Source organism: Megalops cyprinoides, chromosome 3 (genome assembly GCF_013368585.1).
Source record: "Megalops cyprinoides isolate fMegCyp1 chromosome 3, fMegCyp1.pri, whole genome shotgun sequence".
In the NCBI taxonomy this organism is placed as follows: domain Eukaryota; kingdom Metazoa; phylum Chordata; class Actinopteri; order Elopiformes; family Megalopidae; genus Megalops; species Megalops cyprinoides.
In genome coordinates, this window is record NC_050585.1 from 11,586,093 (window position 1) to 11,604,254 (window position 18,162).

The 18,162-nt window shown below is 43.0% G+C and overlaps 1 protein-coding gene across 2 annotated transcripts in view; it reads left to right on the plus strand.

The window, feature by feature from the left end:
- The first annotated feature begins 5,717 nt into the window (after positions 1–5,717).
- Positions 5,718–18,162, plus strand: part of atp2a3 (ATPase sarcoplasmic/endoplasmic reticulum Ca2+ transporting 3) — a 63,282-nt gene continuing 50,837 nt past the window's right edge. For both annotated transcript variants that reach the window (XM_036523247.1, XM_036523246.1), the window contains exon 1: positions 5,718–6,068. In XM_036523247.1, the coding sequence (XP_036379140.1) occupies positions 5,951–6,068 (118 nt within the window). In that variant the 5' untranslated portion in view covers positions 5,718–5,950. The remainder of the gene's footprint in view (positions 6,069–18,162) is intronic.

The following is an 18,162-nucleotide window of genomic DNA, read 5'->3' on the forward strand; positions in this document are numbered from 1 at the left end:
CAGCCTGCCAGGTACAGCTGTTGCAGGCTTTGGCTGTCCCTCCCTCACATCCTCCTTGATTAAAAGCCAACTGCCGCAGCCGTTGCAGGTCTTTGAACGTGACCAAGAAAGTGAACAGGCAGAAAGAAGCCCCCCCAACACACACACACACACACACACACACACACACACCATCACCGACACTGCCACCAATTTCAAAGCAGGCGACTCCACTTGACCTTGTCTGCTTGTTGGATGATATTGCCTGGGACACTGATAATGCAATACACCAGAAAAACCTCACCCTCTTGGTGCTCTGGGTCCATTTCCATAATGCAAATTAATACTATAACCAAAAATAAATGCAAATTATAGATGGTCAAAGAGAGCAAATGGAAAATGTCCCAAGGGAATCTAGACTGGTGGCTAGGACAGGCAGCCATTGTGGCAGGCTGCAGAATAAAAGGCTTTTCCCGTTTCATAAAAACTTTGCCATTGGAGGGTTCCCCTCTCATTTCTAAGGCTGTGGGTTGCTTCTTGACCAGGCTCTGAGGCAGTACGTCCCCTGGACCACAAAAGAAGATGTTTCAGACTGCAGAAGAGATGCTTCTCCGAGTTTAGTTTGTTTTGTGACAGAGCCATTGAGAAGAGTAATTCTGTTAACAGAAATGGCCTACGCAGAAGAAACATGTATTCAAGAGCTCATTAAAGGATCAAAGCTATGGGGCACCAAGGAGTCATTCTTTCCATGTAATTTGCTTCTTTTGGTCCTGTACAAACACCCAAACATAGAAACAGAATCACACACACACAAATGCACATCTGCACATATTCAAATTAAGCAGAACCATAGGTGACACATCCAATGGACCCATAAATATATATTTCATTGTTTTTGCCTTTTAAGTATTTGAGCAATCTTACCATATTTTAATGAGGAGTCTGTTCTCTTACTAGAGGCTATGTATTGTTGATAATCAGACTTTAAACAGCTTTCACATCTCCAATTTAAAAACAAGAATCCACTTATTTGTGTACTATAGCTCTTAGTGAGGACCCACATAATAACAACAATAGGAACTTCATGAAAAAGCGTGATAAAATTATGGAAGGTAGAAAACAGGCACATTTATAATGTCACTAAGTTTATTTTTCAGCTTTTTGAATACTTATTCATTTATGTTTGCTTTCTTACCATGCAACACAAATGTTAACGCTATTACAAGGGGTCATGTCAGAGAGAGCACATGCATCCCCACACACCCCTAAACAAAATCCAAGTTAAAAACGTTTTGTTAGGTAAACTAGATACTGTGCATTAGTGCTGTGTGTCACACTCTCAGTAAAAAACTGAAATTTCTTCTTTGTTCAGTCCTGGCTGTTTGCAGGGAGACAGGGACACACAGGGTCAGCCAAGCCTAATCTGACATAATACTGAGGAAATGGTGACTGAAATTCCCACAGCATGCAACATCCTGCTCTTGCAAGGTGCTTCCACGAGGATCTCCACCAATGAAGACATGAGGGTGCAGGGAACTCTCCTGTGGAATGCTTACGGCTTCTTGAGAAGTGTGTGAGTGTGTGTTTGTGTGAGTGTGAGTGTGTGTGCGCGTGTGTGTGTGTGTGTGAACGTGTGTGCAATTTGATGAACTCGGTGTACTTGTCAGAGGCAATCAGACCCTTTGAAGGCCTGCCGATCTACCAAGATGAGAGTGGAAGTCAGAGCAGGGAGGAGAGAGAGGTTTTTAGCTGAATGGATGCTGGCTCTGACCTGCATGAGAGAAACACAGCTCCTTGGCAGTGCTATATTTAGCTCCCAGCTTGTCAAGCTGCTCATAGCACAACATGCTGGCAGAATAAATGGGAGAGGAAAAGAAAAAATAAATAAACCCCACTGTGTAACTGTTAATGAAGGAAGTGCATTGTATAGGCCACTGCCCAGATTCCCCCTGCTACAGTTCCGATATTTCATTGTATTTTTTTTTTTTTTTGACAGGTACATGGTAATGAGGACTATTCCGTGATCTTCATCAAGGCTATTCAGGTAATGGAGTCTTTCTTTCTGTGACCCCTTCTTTGCCATCTCAGTTATACTGTTATGTCAGTTAATGTATGCCTGAGTGCTGCACATTCTGCAAAGTTTGCTGTGACTAGCGCTATGAGAATAAATGCAGAGACGAGAGGAGAATTGGAGCACCTTGTGCCTTTGTCCCTCTTCAGCTCAAGATCACATTTATGCAGCAGGCTCCACTTTTGCACCCCTCCTCTGCAGAGCCTGGTGCGCTTACTGCAGCATTACCTCGTGTCCCTCCGCATCCAAAACCAGGGCGGACAAAGTAGGTCCCGTTCGGGTTCCTAACAGGCCCCCGAACCCAAAATTCTACTCTGTCGATAAACTACATTTACACCAAACCACACTCACACTCAGTCCACCACGTTCATCCCCAAGGCCTTTAGTGATCCCTTCACTCAGTAAACAAGGTTGAAATATAGAGGCTAGTATATGCAGTGCGTTCTTACTATTTAACAACTCTCTTCGGGAAATCATCCACACAATAAGAGTCAGACTTTCAGCACAGAAGGATAAAGTGCATTTCTGAGTGCATTAGATGATGAAACCATAACATTATGTATAATTGCAAATGATTACAAAAAGTTTTTTTTTTAAATCTCTTTTAAAAACAGCACCTACAGTCTGAGCAGAGTGTGCAAAGCTATTTTTCTGAATGGCTGTGGTCACCAATCATTTCTCTCTCAGAGGTAGCATCTGGACTGCAGCTCCTCAGGTCCAGAGGCCATGCACGATTACTGAGAAGCAATGTGAGACTTGAGAGAGCTGACAGCAGCAGGGAAATGTGAAAGCCGCTCGTATATTCTTGACAGAAGCCTTCCGAGGGCACGCCCACCCCCTTGCTAGCTCAGAATCCCTACGGCCAAGCTCTGGCAGGTAAGTGAGGAGTCAAAAGAGAGCACTGAGTCAGAAAATGACACACTTCCCTCCACACTTCCCACATGTGTGACGTTTCTGCCAGCCTCCGGATATGCCTACTTCAGCTGCTACGAGGCGCAGGACTTAAAGGACCCAGGAACACGGACACTATTTATCACTCCGAGGGGGTTCCTTCAAAGCTATAATGTCTTGAGGACACCTGTGAAGTACAGATGTTGTTCTTCTGACTTGCGTATGTCATTGATATGTGAATGTACTTACACTGTCCTTGTTTCCAAAACAGTGCATTTCAGCTTCTTTCCTGGTCTGACATCATATGGCATGCAGCATATTTTCAGAGCACTTCAGTTTGTTTTTGAGGCACTCACAATGGCAAACTGGTATTGGGTCGACTCATGGTTCACAGCTGTGGTATTTTAAAAATGCAATGAAAACTTACCGAGCATCTCTGCACACACACACACACACACACACTTATGGAGGAAATGCAACAAAATGGGTCATGGAATCACATACTCAATAAAACACTTGCCTGTTAGCTTGAAGGTTACTATTAGCTACACCCCACTGTTTATGATCTATATAGAACCAATGCTTTAAAGACATCATGTAAAGAAGATATGGGGTCAGAATAAGATAAGGTATTTTGTTTAGTTTTTATTCCATTACTCAGTATGGGCCAGATTTAGTCTAAACTTTCAACAATAACCTGTGGATCTGCTGATAACATGACCCAGCATTGTTTTCCAAGGTAAGGACCACCCTGACTATTTTTATTTTTTAATATGTCTGGCATATAGGTGGTGCTGGAGAACAGAGATGTGCAAAAATGGCAGAGAACTCATAGTGAGGTGATGATAACAAATTCGGCAATAAAATATGCATATAAATGCATCCCAGGGGAATATGAATTTGATGGCCACACCGCAAGTGTATTCAGAGTAGACACCACGGTGATTAGGCTTGACCGCTATGTTAATGCAATGTATGGGTTCAGAAAACATACTTTCTAGGAACTGAAGCCAAATTCACACTCGCTAATGCACTGCTTTCTGCTCTCATGTGGACCTGCATGGATCACCAGCTTGTATGTAGGAGTTGTTGCGGTTTTCTCAATAATTCTCAACAACACAGTATTAATTCAAGCAAAATGTCATTCTGCCTCCATGTTAAAATATATAGATGGCAAGGATCTGTTTGTTAGTAGATTTTGACAGTTGTCTTTAGCTGTAACTTTTGGAGGGATGGACAATCTATGCTATTATTAAATAAGTATAATGCAATGGTTCCCCTCATAAATCTGATTTAGAGGACTCCCAGCACAGCTGCTTATGAGCCTGGCTTTTTGCACATGGAGGTACCTGTATATACTATCCAACATGCAACCTCAGATGCACTCACGTGTAATACATACTGTGGAATCTGAGAACCAAAACATCCACCAACACAAACACAACAAACTGAAATGGTAATCCAATGCCTCTGAGTAACTACGCTCCACACTGGGTAAAAGAGGGTCACAAAAAAGACACAGGATAAGTGTGAAACCTTACCACTGATTGTCCAGGCATACGGTTGACACAGGCACATCCATGACCCCAGTGGCTGACAATGGCGCTGAATCAACACATACAGATTGAAGTGCCATTTAAGAATAAACAAATAAATGACATCAAAATTTTGAAATGCATGCTCTATTTACCTGAGATTGGTTCTGGGAATATATAACCATTAATGCAAATATTTGATTGAAAATTTGACTCATTACACACTATGCTGTGAACCACTGCCAAAACAGGTGATGAAGAAGGGTAGACATTCACTCGTTTTTCTTATGCGGGTCAAATGTTGGTATTGTCCAATGGACGTTGGTGGGTAAAGTGAGCTCATCACTCAGGACGTGAAGGAATGCATCGACCCACTTGCATCTAAACTGCAGTTGGCGATACAAGCTCTAACTTTACACGTCACAAGAATTCACTAAACTTGTGTATGCTTGTCTACTTCGAACTATATCTTGGTCTGACGTTTGTGATCTTAAGTTTTGTTTCGTGAAAGCTGAACGAATGAACAGAACACAGCCAAGCGTGTTTCATAGTTCTACGATTTGAAGAACCAATTACCTAGTATTCTCAACCAACTCAGACAGTCTCGATTCGGCCACAGAAGTGAAAAGACCCCTTGTCTGAGGCTCGTTTTCCATTCAGAGCTGCGTTCACCACAGTTGCATGTTTGAACAGTAGCTACACGGCTTTTGAGGAAGTGTTTCACAACGGACATAATATGCATTTGCAAATATGAAAACCACAAACATCAGCCATTAAGACCAAATATAAACGTCAATGTTTCTCGGCCTCTAATTTTATATGCCGTGTGTATGTTCCTGTGCGCTCTCTGTATTAAACGGATTCAGGCTGCGCGCAATGCGCGCACTTCGCAGTAGTCAAGCGGCAGGTAGAGTGCACTGTCACAGCAAGCCATTCCCGAATAACAAGCCTATGCAGTTTAAAGGATCGTTAAAAATGAACACAATCTATTTGAATTCCCTAAAAGATAACGAGACCAACACAGCATCCCATACGCCATTCAACTGAAATAAAACACTGTCGATGTTTAAAAGACTCAAATATGGGAAGTTTGCAAACAGTGTAGGAGTTTCCTGCACATTTATTATTTAAGTAATTTCAGGTAACACTAGCCAATAGGAACACAGGACGGCGCTCGCACACACTCACTGACAAAAGAGGCGGGTCGCTACGCCAAAGCATACCGTCTGATGAAGTAAAAACGGCAATCTTATCTGTTGGGCTGTAGGAGCCTTGCAACAGGGAACCGGAGGTTGAACTGAAATCGCTGGCTCGCAGAAGAGGCAGGTGGCACTACGAAGACCCACCTCCACTTGGCAGTCTGAACACACCTCGGTGGAAATTAATTTTGTTATTTAACAGTCAATCTTTGAATTAACATTATTGAAATAAATACATGCCTGTTACCTTGCGACTGTAAGTCTTATGCTCCGAGATGGAAAACGCGCACACTAAATCGGCATCTGAAGTTTTGGAAAACTTCAATGTGAACGAAAACACTGGACTGACACTTGAGCAAGTCAAAAGCAATTTGGAAAAATATGGACCCAACGGTAAGATTTGGTTTTGTGACTAATTGCAGTTGTATGACTATTTTGTACACCAGGTTACGGCAGTAACATTGCAGCGATCAAATAATAGTATTTTCCTGGTGAGTTTCTTTAAAACTGGAGTTGCAACCGATGCGATAGTGAATCTTGGCGTGGCGTCTGTAGCTACTTTAAACCCATTTTTTCATGCGTGCAAGGGATTGAAGCATGGGCTTTTCCGTGTTTCCTATCTGTGGTTGGATGACAATAGCTAGTTATTACATTTACACACGTTTATGTTTTATGAACAAAATAATTTTAATTGAGTGCATCACTGTAATAACTTTTGTGAAACATACAGCGGCTCAGTAATACATCAGGTATGACAAGAAATGCTTACTTCATGATCAACATGCCGAACGCAGACAACCTTTCTCAGTTGATCGCCAACGGATAGGCTGCGTATTATTGTTTTCACGTAATATTTTCAATTATTACACCGTCGTTCATATTCCATGTCTAAAGAACTCGTAAATTAGGAGGAAGTGATCGACTAAATGTGTATACATTATTTTCATCCAAGTGTATATACCTGCACTTGGCATAATAAAGACATCGTAACAGAAGTGTGAACGGGGAGTCATTGCCCAATGAAAGCATAATCATGCAGCGTAAAGTTCATTCACGTTTACTACACTGCTTACTCGAAACATTCCCCCGGTTGTACAACATTCTGTATTTTATGAACCAGCTATTTAGATATTTACAATCCATCGTACAAAATAAAAACATAGGCGAAAATTATATCTGCGTAATTCGGCAATGATTGTAAGCAATTTTAAACGTGGATTCCGTAAAAATCTGTTGTGGAAAATTCCTCAAAGTTAGTCTCTGTGTGCCTTGGTCGTCTGTTGCAAGGCTCACATGTTGCCACGATTGAAGCCACGCATGTCGTATGTAGCCGGCAGACAGGAAAGGCACCGCATTCATAGACGAATGTGCTCGAAATGAAGAGTTGCTCTGCCTTGAGGCAGCAAGGCGAATGTTTCAAGAAATGTGTTACCACGAAGTAGTGCATGGGTGTTATCAGTCTGAATAGCTTTGGTTAAACTACAGCATCGTAATTATACCTTTTTCCCCTCAGTATACGTACGTAAGTTTGAAATGGAGTATAAATAAATCGCTAGACGTAATAGATCCTTAATCATCATGCACATAATTTACTGTCTGTATCAATTTTGCTTTATATGCAGTGTAACACCTATACCCCATTCATATATATATATTTTTTGGCTATACCACAATATTTTGAAAATCATGATATTCGTTAGAGGCCTGTGAATCCTTTAGCAGAAGATAATGAGTGAATGTATTGTAGCATGCAGAAGGAACCACTGGACATGGAAACCAGAATTTCCTGTTCATCACATATGCAAACGAGATGGATGGGGGGCCATGGTTTGGCAGCTTGGTTCATAATGCATGTGAGGGCATTCAGGTATAAGAATCAGTTTCTCCTGGCCTTCAATTTTTTTCAAAGCATCCTGACATTGCAAAGTTTTTTTTTTTTGGGCCATTTTTTGCTTTTTATTTACATTTAGTTACGTCATGGCATTTTAAATGAACAGAGGGATATTGTAGCATGTCTTTTTTTGTCTTATTTTCATCAAGTTACTTTCATGCGTATTACTGTTCTCTTGCACACTTTAATAAATAATGTATGGTATGATTTTGGGTAGATTGGATGTGTGTATCATTTATGTGTTTTTGAATTTTGCTCAGAAATTAGTCTAAGGCTGATTTTTGCAGTTGTGGGAGTTCAACGCTCTTTGGAGATTAAATGAGCAATAGCCTAAAAGTAAATTCCAGGCGATATGGTGAAATGTTTGATTGTGCCAGATAAACTCAACACCACCTCTCAGGCCTGCAGTTAAGACCGTGAGCACAGCCTCTTCTGTCACCGTCTGTCTCCGTTCCAGTGATCTGGAGAGGGTCTGGCTCAGCTTGGACAGCCCTTGCTTTGCTCTCACCTTTTTGCCAGCCCTGCTTGCGTATGACGCCAGTTGAGGATAGTCTTGGCTCTTTATCGGTCAGCTTTGACGTTCTGAGATCAGCGTGGGGCAGGACTAAACAATCTGTAGAGCTGGGGGAACTCGCGTGTCCTGTGTGTTTAGGGATGGACTGCGGGAGAGAAAATTGAATCTGTCTGTTCTTTTTGGATGAGCGTTCATTATAACCCCTGTCAAAATGCATTCGGCCTGTGGGTGATTGATAGTGAATTTATGCCTCATTAAGTTCCTTACTGCTGCCATCATCTTTATCTGCATTACTATCAGCATCATATTGCTTCTGAATTTTTGCAGCACATTCTTGGCGTGGAATGGCAGCCCTTTGCTATGAACCAGAGTCCCCAGGGTCGTGATGACTTCATGGAAAAAAAAATATTCTTGCTGTAGATAACGTCTCTTTCGTTTTTAGTTGTAAACTTCCTGCCTGTTTGACAAATGCCGACAGGAATACCCATTCTTGTTGTTTTAAAGTAACCCAAATAACTCACTAAAACACTCAGACTTGGTTTTGAGGCCTGTGCGTTTTCTGTTTTTGGTTTGTTAGTTTGGTTTAGTCTGGTGCAAGCCATTGCATGCTGCCTGTTCTTCTCATTTTATTTGAATAGTTTGTTCCTCCTTCTTAAAGCTAACTGTCATTGTCATTTCCCTCAATTGGTGCTTGTCACAGTGAGCTGCTTGACAACCCTAAGGTGTGGGCGGTGAGTGTTTGCGTTGCAAACTCGTAGTGAGTACTTTTTTCTCTCTCTCTCTGACATGGCAACATGTCACCATTTCTTAATACAGGGAGGTGATCGTTATAATTACTCACCACTCTGTGTTTTGGTTGTCTTCATTTCGGGAGCACCGGGGCAGATTTTTACAGAGGCAAAGGGCACCCTTTGCAAGACAACATCCACTGTTGGATGTCCTGGCATTCCTCGGGAAGATAAACTGCCTGCCAAGGTTCAGACATAGACATAACATTCCTGTATCAGAATGTGAGCCTTTTACATGGTCTGCCTCCTCTAAACCTGCGCCATGCACTGCCGGGAAATGAGGGGAGGAGAGCGAAATAAAAAGGCTCTTTTATGAGGGGGACCTTTGCTCTCGATCTCGTGCACAGAAGGCCATTGGTCAGAGGTTGAATGTCAGACTGATTCTCTGATTCTGGCGGGCCCATGCTCTCTGCAGTGCCACCTGTGGCTAGCAGCGGGCAGCTCGGCCCTGCCGTAGCAACAGCGCTGCGCTGAGACCCGCGCCTATGCTCATCCTGGCCCTTGTTGGGCTTAGTGAGCCGACTGTCTGGGAATCAGTACGCGCCCCTCGGCTGGCTGGTTCTCCCTGTGACCTAGTCCCCACACAGGAGTGGGGACTGCCAGGGGGCAGCAGGCCAAATAACACTTTAGATTACATATTTGGTCTCTAAAACAAATAGGCCTAAATCGGAGGCTGAAGTGTGAGAGTGCTTGGAAATTAAAGCAGCACGTGTTCGAGATAAGCATAGTGTAACACAAACAGTAGGGATGAAACGGAGGACTAGTGAAAGTCAGCTTTGTTGTCATGAAGAGCTTGCCAAAATAATAGTGGTTAACTAATAATGGTTAATGTTCGCTGGCCAGCAGTCAAAATGCAGAGGATCAAAGGAACATTCCTCCCTATATGGGTTTCTTGACACCTCTGACATTAACATTTCCTGGTCTTTGTAGGTATGGCTGAAAAAAAGGCTGTGCTCTACAGATCTGGCTTACTTTTCCTGCATTGAGGTGAAAAGGTACAGAAGTGTTTCAACAATTCTTTTTGGCTTGATATTTAGGTCATTGGTTAGAGAGTGACATTAATGCGGCTGAGTGTGGCTGAGGTATTGTTTGACAGCTGCACGTTGTTCGACATTGAATTAAGTGACACAGTGATGGCCTTTGTTTTTGGGAAGCAAATTGGAATGAATGTTGGAGAATTTTGGGCAGTTAATGTACCACAGAAAGGCAAGGAAGACACGGGGGTGAACAAACTATTTATTTATGGCTTGAAAAGACGGCTGACTTCCCAAGACAGTGATGATGAATGGTAAAACCTGAGAATGCTACATTCTTTAATCATTCTCCGGGAAAAAGGATCAGATGTGTTTAAAATGTGGCAATGTCCACTTGTTAATTATTTGTTTATTTCTTATTCATTTGTTTAGTCTTTTGATCCTGCATGAAGAACCGTGAATAGCTAAACCTTTATTTCTGACACAGATTCTCAATGTACAGTAAATACTTCAGTTAGGACCTGCTGCCTCAGAGAGCCTCTTTGAGGACGCTACATTTGTCCTTCTCCCAGGCACAGAAAATGGCCCCGCCCACGTTCAGAATGGCTTTTTGCCAGGTGAAGGGGGGGGGGGGGGGTGTATAGTTCCATGTTGCGTGTCGTTCACTTGCCCTGGGCCTGTATCTTGGGGTCACTTTCACTTCACGCCGCCTCCTGTACATTTACAATTAGGGAAGTGGGAGGGGTTTGCATATCCTTTCACTGTTGCTGTAGGACGTGAGATGAGCGTGGACAGGAAACACAACAACTTCTCGCTCGCAGCTGCATTCGAAGTAGCAACTATATAAAGAATATTTGTGCTCCCTCACCAGCGTGGTGTAACCGCGCTCCCCCATTGACGCCTGCAAAAAGGGCCCTTTTGTGCACGCTGTTTGCTTAAGGGAGAGTGCCTTCCATCGGAGGTAGGGCTGATGTAAGTGCCCACGACTCTGTGATGTGCAAAACAGAACCCGGGCCGAGGCCGAGGCGAAAATCTCACACATTGCATCGGGCACAAAGGCACATTGAGGCTTTGGCCTTTCTGTCAGAGCCCACTGTGTAATGCCAGAGCGAAAGCGAAATTTCCAGCGTAGTAAATTACTGCAGAGCGGAAAGGCTGGGTGCTGGAAAGTTTCACTTTGTGGTGGTGGGCTTGTGTAGGTCAACCAGTGGTGATGCTAGTTGAATTTGAATGTGGAATGACCCTGCACCCTTCTAAAATTAAACTGCTGTAAGGAGTAGGTCTTTAAGGTTCACCTGGATATCACTTTAATAGAAAATAAAAAAGTAATCAGACAGGAACATAAGTAATCGTGTATTACTTCAATCCTCAATTTTTTTTCACAAAATCTGCAATAATTCCAGCTATGCTGATATTAAGTGAAACCTTGCTCACCTGCTTCACTTATATACCTCATACTAATTGTGGAATTTTATGTTTTATAAAGAAGACTTACTGCTGGTGTAAGATATTTAATATAATCCAGGATTAGTAATGAAAATTTGGAAATATGAAAGTAATGTTTGTGTCCAAGTAGTACATTAGGCAGTAAAACAAGTGTGTGTATGTACAGTACAAAAAACAAATGGCATAATTACCTTCTCCCATGTGAACAGATTTGCTGTCTATATAGAGGCAGTTTAACGGTCGAGCTGTGCATGCACTTGTTTTGTTGATCTGCATGGAATGGTGCAATCATTTGGTTCACTTTAAGATGTTTTGTGTAGATATATAAAAGTGACATCTCACGCTGACAGAAGCTGTAAAGTCTAAGCAGTTAGTACAGCCTGCTGTGCACGCGGTATGGGCATTCATACACTCTCTCTCTCTCTCTCTCTCACACACACACACACACACACACACACACACAAACAGTTCACAGGGGGTGTTTAGGAGCTTGTGTGAGTGCTGTTGTGTATTTATGTGTCAGCAGCTTTGGTTTGAAAAGGGACATCCACAGAAATAGAAGAGCTTCCACTACTGATGGTTTTTGGCAGAAATGTGACCATAGTTAGATGGAGATATTCCACCTAAGTTCAAAATAAAGAATACAAACAGTACATAAACTGTTAACATCAGTATATTTTAATTATCTCTGTTTTCTCATGTATTGTGGATTGCAATCATTACATTGGCAGTAGAAACCTCAGGCACCTGTTACCCCAGGGGACTTCACACTGAATAAGCAAACAGGTATGGGTTGTTTTTTCAGATATTCAAAATGTATTCATTAAATATCTTTCTGGATCTTCACTGTAGTCACAGATTAATTTTTACTAAAAACAACCTCCAAAAGTGAACAATATCTTGATGCTGTTGATGTTCCCGTATGAGTTTACGCCCAGAATAGGCCGCTGAAAAACTCCTGGCCTTTTGAAAAGAATGAAAACTTTCCGGTGAGCGAGTGGAAATTTGTTGGGCGCCATCAATGCCAAGCATGAGAGATAGGTGTGTCCTCCATTGGAGGGGGGTCAGGGGCGCCGGGGCCTATACAAAATTTAAAAAGCAGTCCACCTGCGGGCCTGCACACAAATGGCCACTTTTACAGAGCACCAAATTTGGCCAGTCCCTGAAAGAAGTGTTCCAATGAGCAGTAGATCTAAATATGTGATTGCCAGCCTGCACTTGGTCAAGGTCCAAGAGTGTTACATGTGGGCCCAACAGAGTGTCTATGCAGAACATGGGCCTGAAATGAGTGAGTGAAAAATGAGCCTTCCGAAAATAGGAAAGCGTGCTTAAATTTGCCTCTCAAAGTAGAACATGCCAAAAAGGGTAGGTTCATTGCCACCAACAGTTCCCATAGCTTCATAGAAGTTCAATAACCATTAGATTTACATTCTGTGTGCTATTGTTGAATACAAAATTTTATTTCAAGGTAGAGGGAAACGCAGCCGAATTGGTACAACTGTAAGACTATACCCTGAATTCCTAACATTAACGGACAGTGAGATGCAGGCCACTGGAAGGTTTCCTGTATGAAAAACAAAACTTATTCAGATGTCTGTCACTTGGTTATATACTACCCTTCATTCAATATCTTTACCTAGCTTTAAACACTTACAAAGGGTGCATTATTCACTCAGTAACAAATTGCTATTGATATCAGATTTGTTTAAAGTGAAATTAATCTGGGATTTTCAGTGCTTTTTGAAACCTTGATAAAATTTTGTCCATATGTGGTAGCAAAAGCATACACAGGGAGAGGTCTGCATTACGGTGACTTACCTGAATGTTTTTTTTTTGTTTATTTGTAATGAAATTACAAGTGTTTTCATAGTCAGGCCTTCATTGGTGCATTCAGGCACACGGTTCCTCCTTTGAAATTGCCATTAGTCATTTTCAAGGCGACTGCTTTCTGTTTGATTATGCTTTGAGATATCTTGGATGTAGCGCTAGCTTGTCACTTTTCTTTGATTCTCACCTCCCACTTTAGAAGTCAGCATGTCCTTCTGTTAAGATGCTGAGTCATCTTGAGTCAAGGACCGTGTCTTTATTAGCACTCATAAACTTGTCCCGTTTTCCCTTTGAATTCATTATGCAGGCGCTTCTCTCCAATTCCATGGTAGAACACTCATATAATTGGGTTGGTATGCTGGATAATGCATTTAGGCAGGGGAAATGGCTTGTATTTGCTTGTTGGTCTGCTTTTCCTTGACCTTCTTTCTAAGTGATGTAATAATGGCTGCCTTTTAATGTTTGTTGACTCCATAAATAGCACTGGTATATGTAGATCCGCACATTTACTACTATTGCTATTTACTATTATGACCTACTGATGTAAAGGCCAGTGGTTCCTTCTTGGTGTCTGGATATTTTATTCTGTGTCTCATCATAGTACCTATGAAGGTCTTGCTGTGAAGGGCAAATAATTTAGCAATATTAGCAGACATGTCTGTGGCATGTTTCCTTTTACAGCAGTCACGAGAATCAAAATGAATGGCAGACTAGCCAGATAAGGTACCATGCAGGAGCCTGCACAGATAGGCCTGATCCTGAAGAGGAAATACATATACATATGACAAAGGCCACAAAGGTACCCATATTACAGTCTGTCATGGTCAGGCGTAAGATAAGAAACTGTTGCACGCGGGTGAAACGTATCAGAATGTGTGTATTTGTCTGCCGCGTTACTGGGATTTACCTGAGGCTAGGCACTCCTCAGGGGAGTCAGATAAGGGCATGTCAGTGCACGACGGGCCTGTTCCTCCAAACAACCTGGCATGGGCCCCTGTAGCATCAGCTCCCTTAACCGGAGCAGAGGATTCTCGTAAAATTGGAGGGAATCTCATCTGCTTTGATTGTACTCACACTATTGTTTGGCTGTTGACAGTCTGCAGCGTGGGATTGATGCTGCAGTTCGAGTGTTAAAGCGAGTGTGCGTGAGAGAGGCGGTGGGAGGCGCGAGAAGGCGTGCATGTGCGCGCGTGACGTCAACCCGCAGTAACCTCTCCGGCTTCCGCAAGTCCTTTTAAAAGCACCAGTAAAGGTCACAAAGTATTGCTCATTGTATTGGGTGAACCCCGCTGGTCTGTATCAATAAAACCAGCGTTTCCTTTTTGGCACAGCCTGCGGTACTAATAAACGCCTTTCAGCAAGGAGGGCATCGCGTGTGTGTGTGTGTGTGTGTGTGTGTGTGTGTGTATGCGTTTGTGTGCTTTTTTTCATGCAAAACCTGCCCTCTGCCTCCACACGATCTGAATGCTCTCTGACCAGCAACCGCAGCTCTAGTAAACCCCATTGCTTCCAGCCGCACCGAGTGCCCGGTCCAAACTCTGATTAGAGTAGCCGGAGAGATCATGTTTTATGAGCGCCCTGCTTATGAGATACACTGCTGGTTGCGTTTAATGTTTTTTCTTCCCTCATTTTAAAACTCAGAATGAACCCAATAAATAGTTTATTGTTGACGGGGATATTTATTTCACGCGACGGCATGATTTATGGTGCTGTTATTTTTTAGATGGCTTGGTATTTGTGCTCATCTGCCAGTGAGTGATGGAAGTGTATTACCGTTTCTCTTGACCTGCTGACCCCTGCCTGCTTGGCATATCATTTGGTTATAAAGCTAGAAAATTAAAAGCCTGCAGGTTATTTTTTGGGGGAAAAAAATGTACAGCGAGGAGAGTTGTGTGCACTTAGGCTGTAAACTCCTGCACAGCTCCCAGAGGTATTGCAAATGTCTCTGCAAGCTGCAAAAAGTGGTATCATCAAGCTGCATGTGTTTTGCATGATGGGGCTTCAACATTTAATAGATTAATATAGAATTCCGTTCCGTATACCACCAGTTATCACAGGCACATTGCTTATGAAGTCATATGTTTACATGAGGTGGGTGACATGAGGTAAAGTGACATTGCAGTCCCCATTGCTTTTTTCAAATGGGCTTGTCCCTAAAAGCCATAAGTTTGGGTCTTGTTTTGGAGGGTGCGCTCCGTCTTTGATTTCAACATGGCAGTGGGTGTGCTTTGATCGTGCTTGCACTATTGTTTGCCTGTTGACAGTCTGCAGCGTGGGATTGATGCTGCAGTTCGAGTGTTAAAGCGATGCTCCGATTTTAATAACGGGGAACAGCTGGCCGGAGTGACGCTCACACCTGATCCCTGCTCTCTCCCGGTCCCGTCCCCCCCTCATTGGCACCCCTGACTCCCCCCCACCCCCCCCACCATCACCGTGAAGAATCGTCCCTCTCATCCACATATTTGAAAGTAATGAGTTGAGTAACAGCAGCAGGCCCTCCTCATCCAGGGCCGGCCTGCGGGACCGGGGGGACGAGATTCAGCCGCTCATAATGAGCCATTATACCTCGGGAGCAGAGGGCAGGGAACACAATCTATTTCTCAGACTGGATTTGCCCTCCGGGGCAAGATATCCCGCTAGGATTGGAGGAGTAGGAGGAGGATGTTCATATTAATTATCAGGATTCACAAGAAACAACGTCATGTTTTCCCACCCTTTGCTGTTCAGTGCTGCTGCACTTGTAAAGGAGCCGAACCTTTCAGTGCATCGTGGGAGCAGTGTGTGTTCAAGGAACTTAATTTTTTTTTCCTTCCATTCTTATCAAAGACCTTTTTGTCATCGGAGTGGGTAGACCTGCAGTGTACTCAGGAGGCCCAGTGAGTCAGTCAGGTCATTCTGTTTGGTCTGTGAAAGTTAGACCCTGCTCACGGGCAGATTTGGACTTAGAGATTGGATTGCGTTCGCGCACATTGCCGCAGTGTGTTTATATTCCATCGTGGTGGGAGTGGGTGTTCACCTGTGCATGTCAGCGTAGATCAGAGTGTTTCCTGTGGGCCTTTCTGTGTCACAGGAATGCATCAGCTAGGAGAAAAATCTCTGTGTGGGCCCCCAGTTCATTTCCATATTTGCTTGTTTGTCAGTCCATTTCTACACATTGATTAGGGGACGCAGTGGTGAGTCACGCAAAAAGAAAAATCGTGAAATCTGCTGCAGTGCACCAGCAACATCGCTCTTGTAGTCATTGCGAGCATCTAATCTCCAACTTCAATCTCAAATAAAGCATTTTTTTTTTCTCATCATGCTCAGGTAGTGTAACCTTAACTCAAGGCAGGAATGAGAGGTGCGCAGGCCGGTGATGAACTTGAAAGGAATCCATCTGGAACACATCCCACAATTCTTAGGTGTCTGTGCTGTGTGCTGTCCCTGAAGTCAGTGACGCTCCCTCTCCCTCGGCTCCAGCTGTGGAATGCCGCAGACCAGCTCTCTTCATACCACCAACACAGTTGGTTCAGTTGAGGGTACTTTCACGTCGGGCCCTCTGGGTTGCACCAGGGCTCGGTGCGACTTGTTTATTGTCTGTGCATAAACACCGTGTGCTCCCCAGATCGCACCAGTTTGGCACAGTGCCAGAGGAAATGCTGGCGAGCTAGCATTTTGACAGGAAGTATCTCACAGCAAGGTGACTGTTTTGCCACAGCGATAACAGCAGAGAGAACAGGAAGTGAATAGTAAGAAATGTGTAAGTGTTTGTTTTTGGACAAGGGTATTTTTGTATTGAAGCTCCAGCAACAAGGGGACTGATTTGCTCATATCAATGTGGGAATTGAAGCTGACTTGAAATTTGGAGCTAAATGCTATTCTGGTCTCTGGATGCCACCCAGCTAACATTAGCCATTCAGCCTGAATGCAGGCTATTTGTATTTTTTTGTGTTTGTGTTTTTAACAATAAAATTAGAAAGAAACAATTCTCACTGTCAGATGAGCAGCTTGGGGAGCTGGAAAACTGAAGCAGTTACTGCGATATGGCCTGCAAATACTGAAATAGAGGATAAATTATTTGTGTTTAATCTCAAGCAGACACCAGAGTGGCCAAACACCAGGGTAGCTAAATTCAAAGAAGCTTGCACAAACTGCAGTGATCTTGAGTGAAGTTTCTCTTGTATGCCCACATACATCTACATGCCATTTCTTGGAAGTGGCGTGGACCACCCTGTGACAGTGGTTATAAAGAGTCACTTTGATTATGATGTCCTCACACTTGGAATGCGTTCAGTACACAGCAGAGTGTACAAGCATAGTGCTAGATACTCTAGATTGTAGGCGAAATGACAAGCCGAGATGGCTTCTTCTCAACATTAAACCTCTTACTGTATGTTCCTCTGAGTTGTGAGTTGTGAGCTGAATCAGGTAGTTAGGTTACCCACCTGGAACAAAAATCTGCCGACAGCAAGTTGATCCAAAACCGGGATTCATTAGCCCTGCAATAAACCTTTGTCCCGGCAATGAGAAATTTTAGCCACTCTCAGAGAAGCAGCAGAAAAAACATTACTTTTATTGGTTTTATTGGTTATACTCTTTGAAAAACTTAAATAGAAACACACAAATGTTTGACAGTACTTTCCCTCATGTGGCTTTCCTGGAGTTTTTCCAAAATAAATTTTTAACACATTATTTTGCCAGTTTCAGGAGACATTTTTTAATGTGTCTCCAAGAGTTGCTAAAATTTCAGCAGCAGTTTATCACTTCCTTTCTTCATACCCCTTGATAGCTGTTTTATCTGTGTAATCAGTTGTATTCATCAGCAGTTAGCAGGGAGAGGAACTGTTGTTAAACAGTGTGTTCTGAGGAATCTCATAGTGTCTACAGTTCATGCTGAAATTTAATGAAAGTAAGACCTTGTGTGTCCTTCTGTGCAATACATTATAACTCTGTGTGTTGCATAATAGTTATTTTGGGGAATTTTAGCACTCCCATAATAGACATTGGCTGCATCAACAAGTGAACATTGTTTCCAATGGTGTCTGCAAGCAGTAACCATGGAAACCCT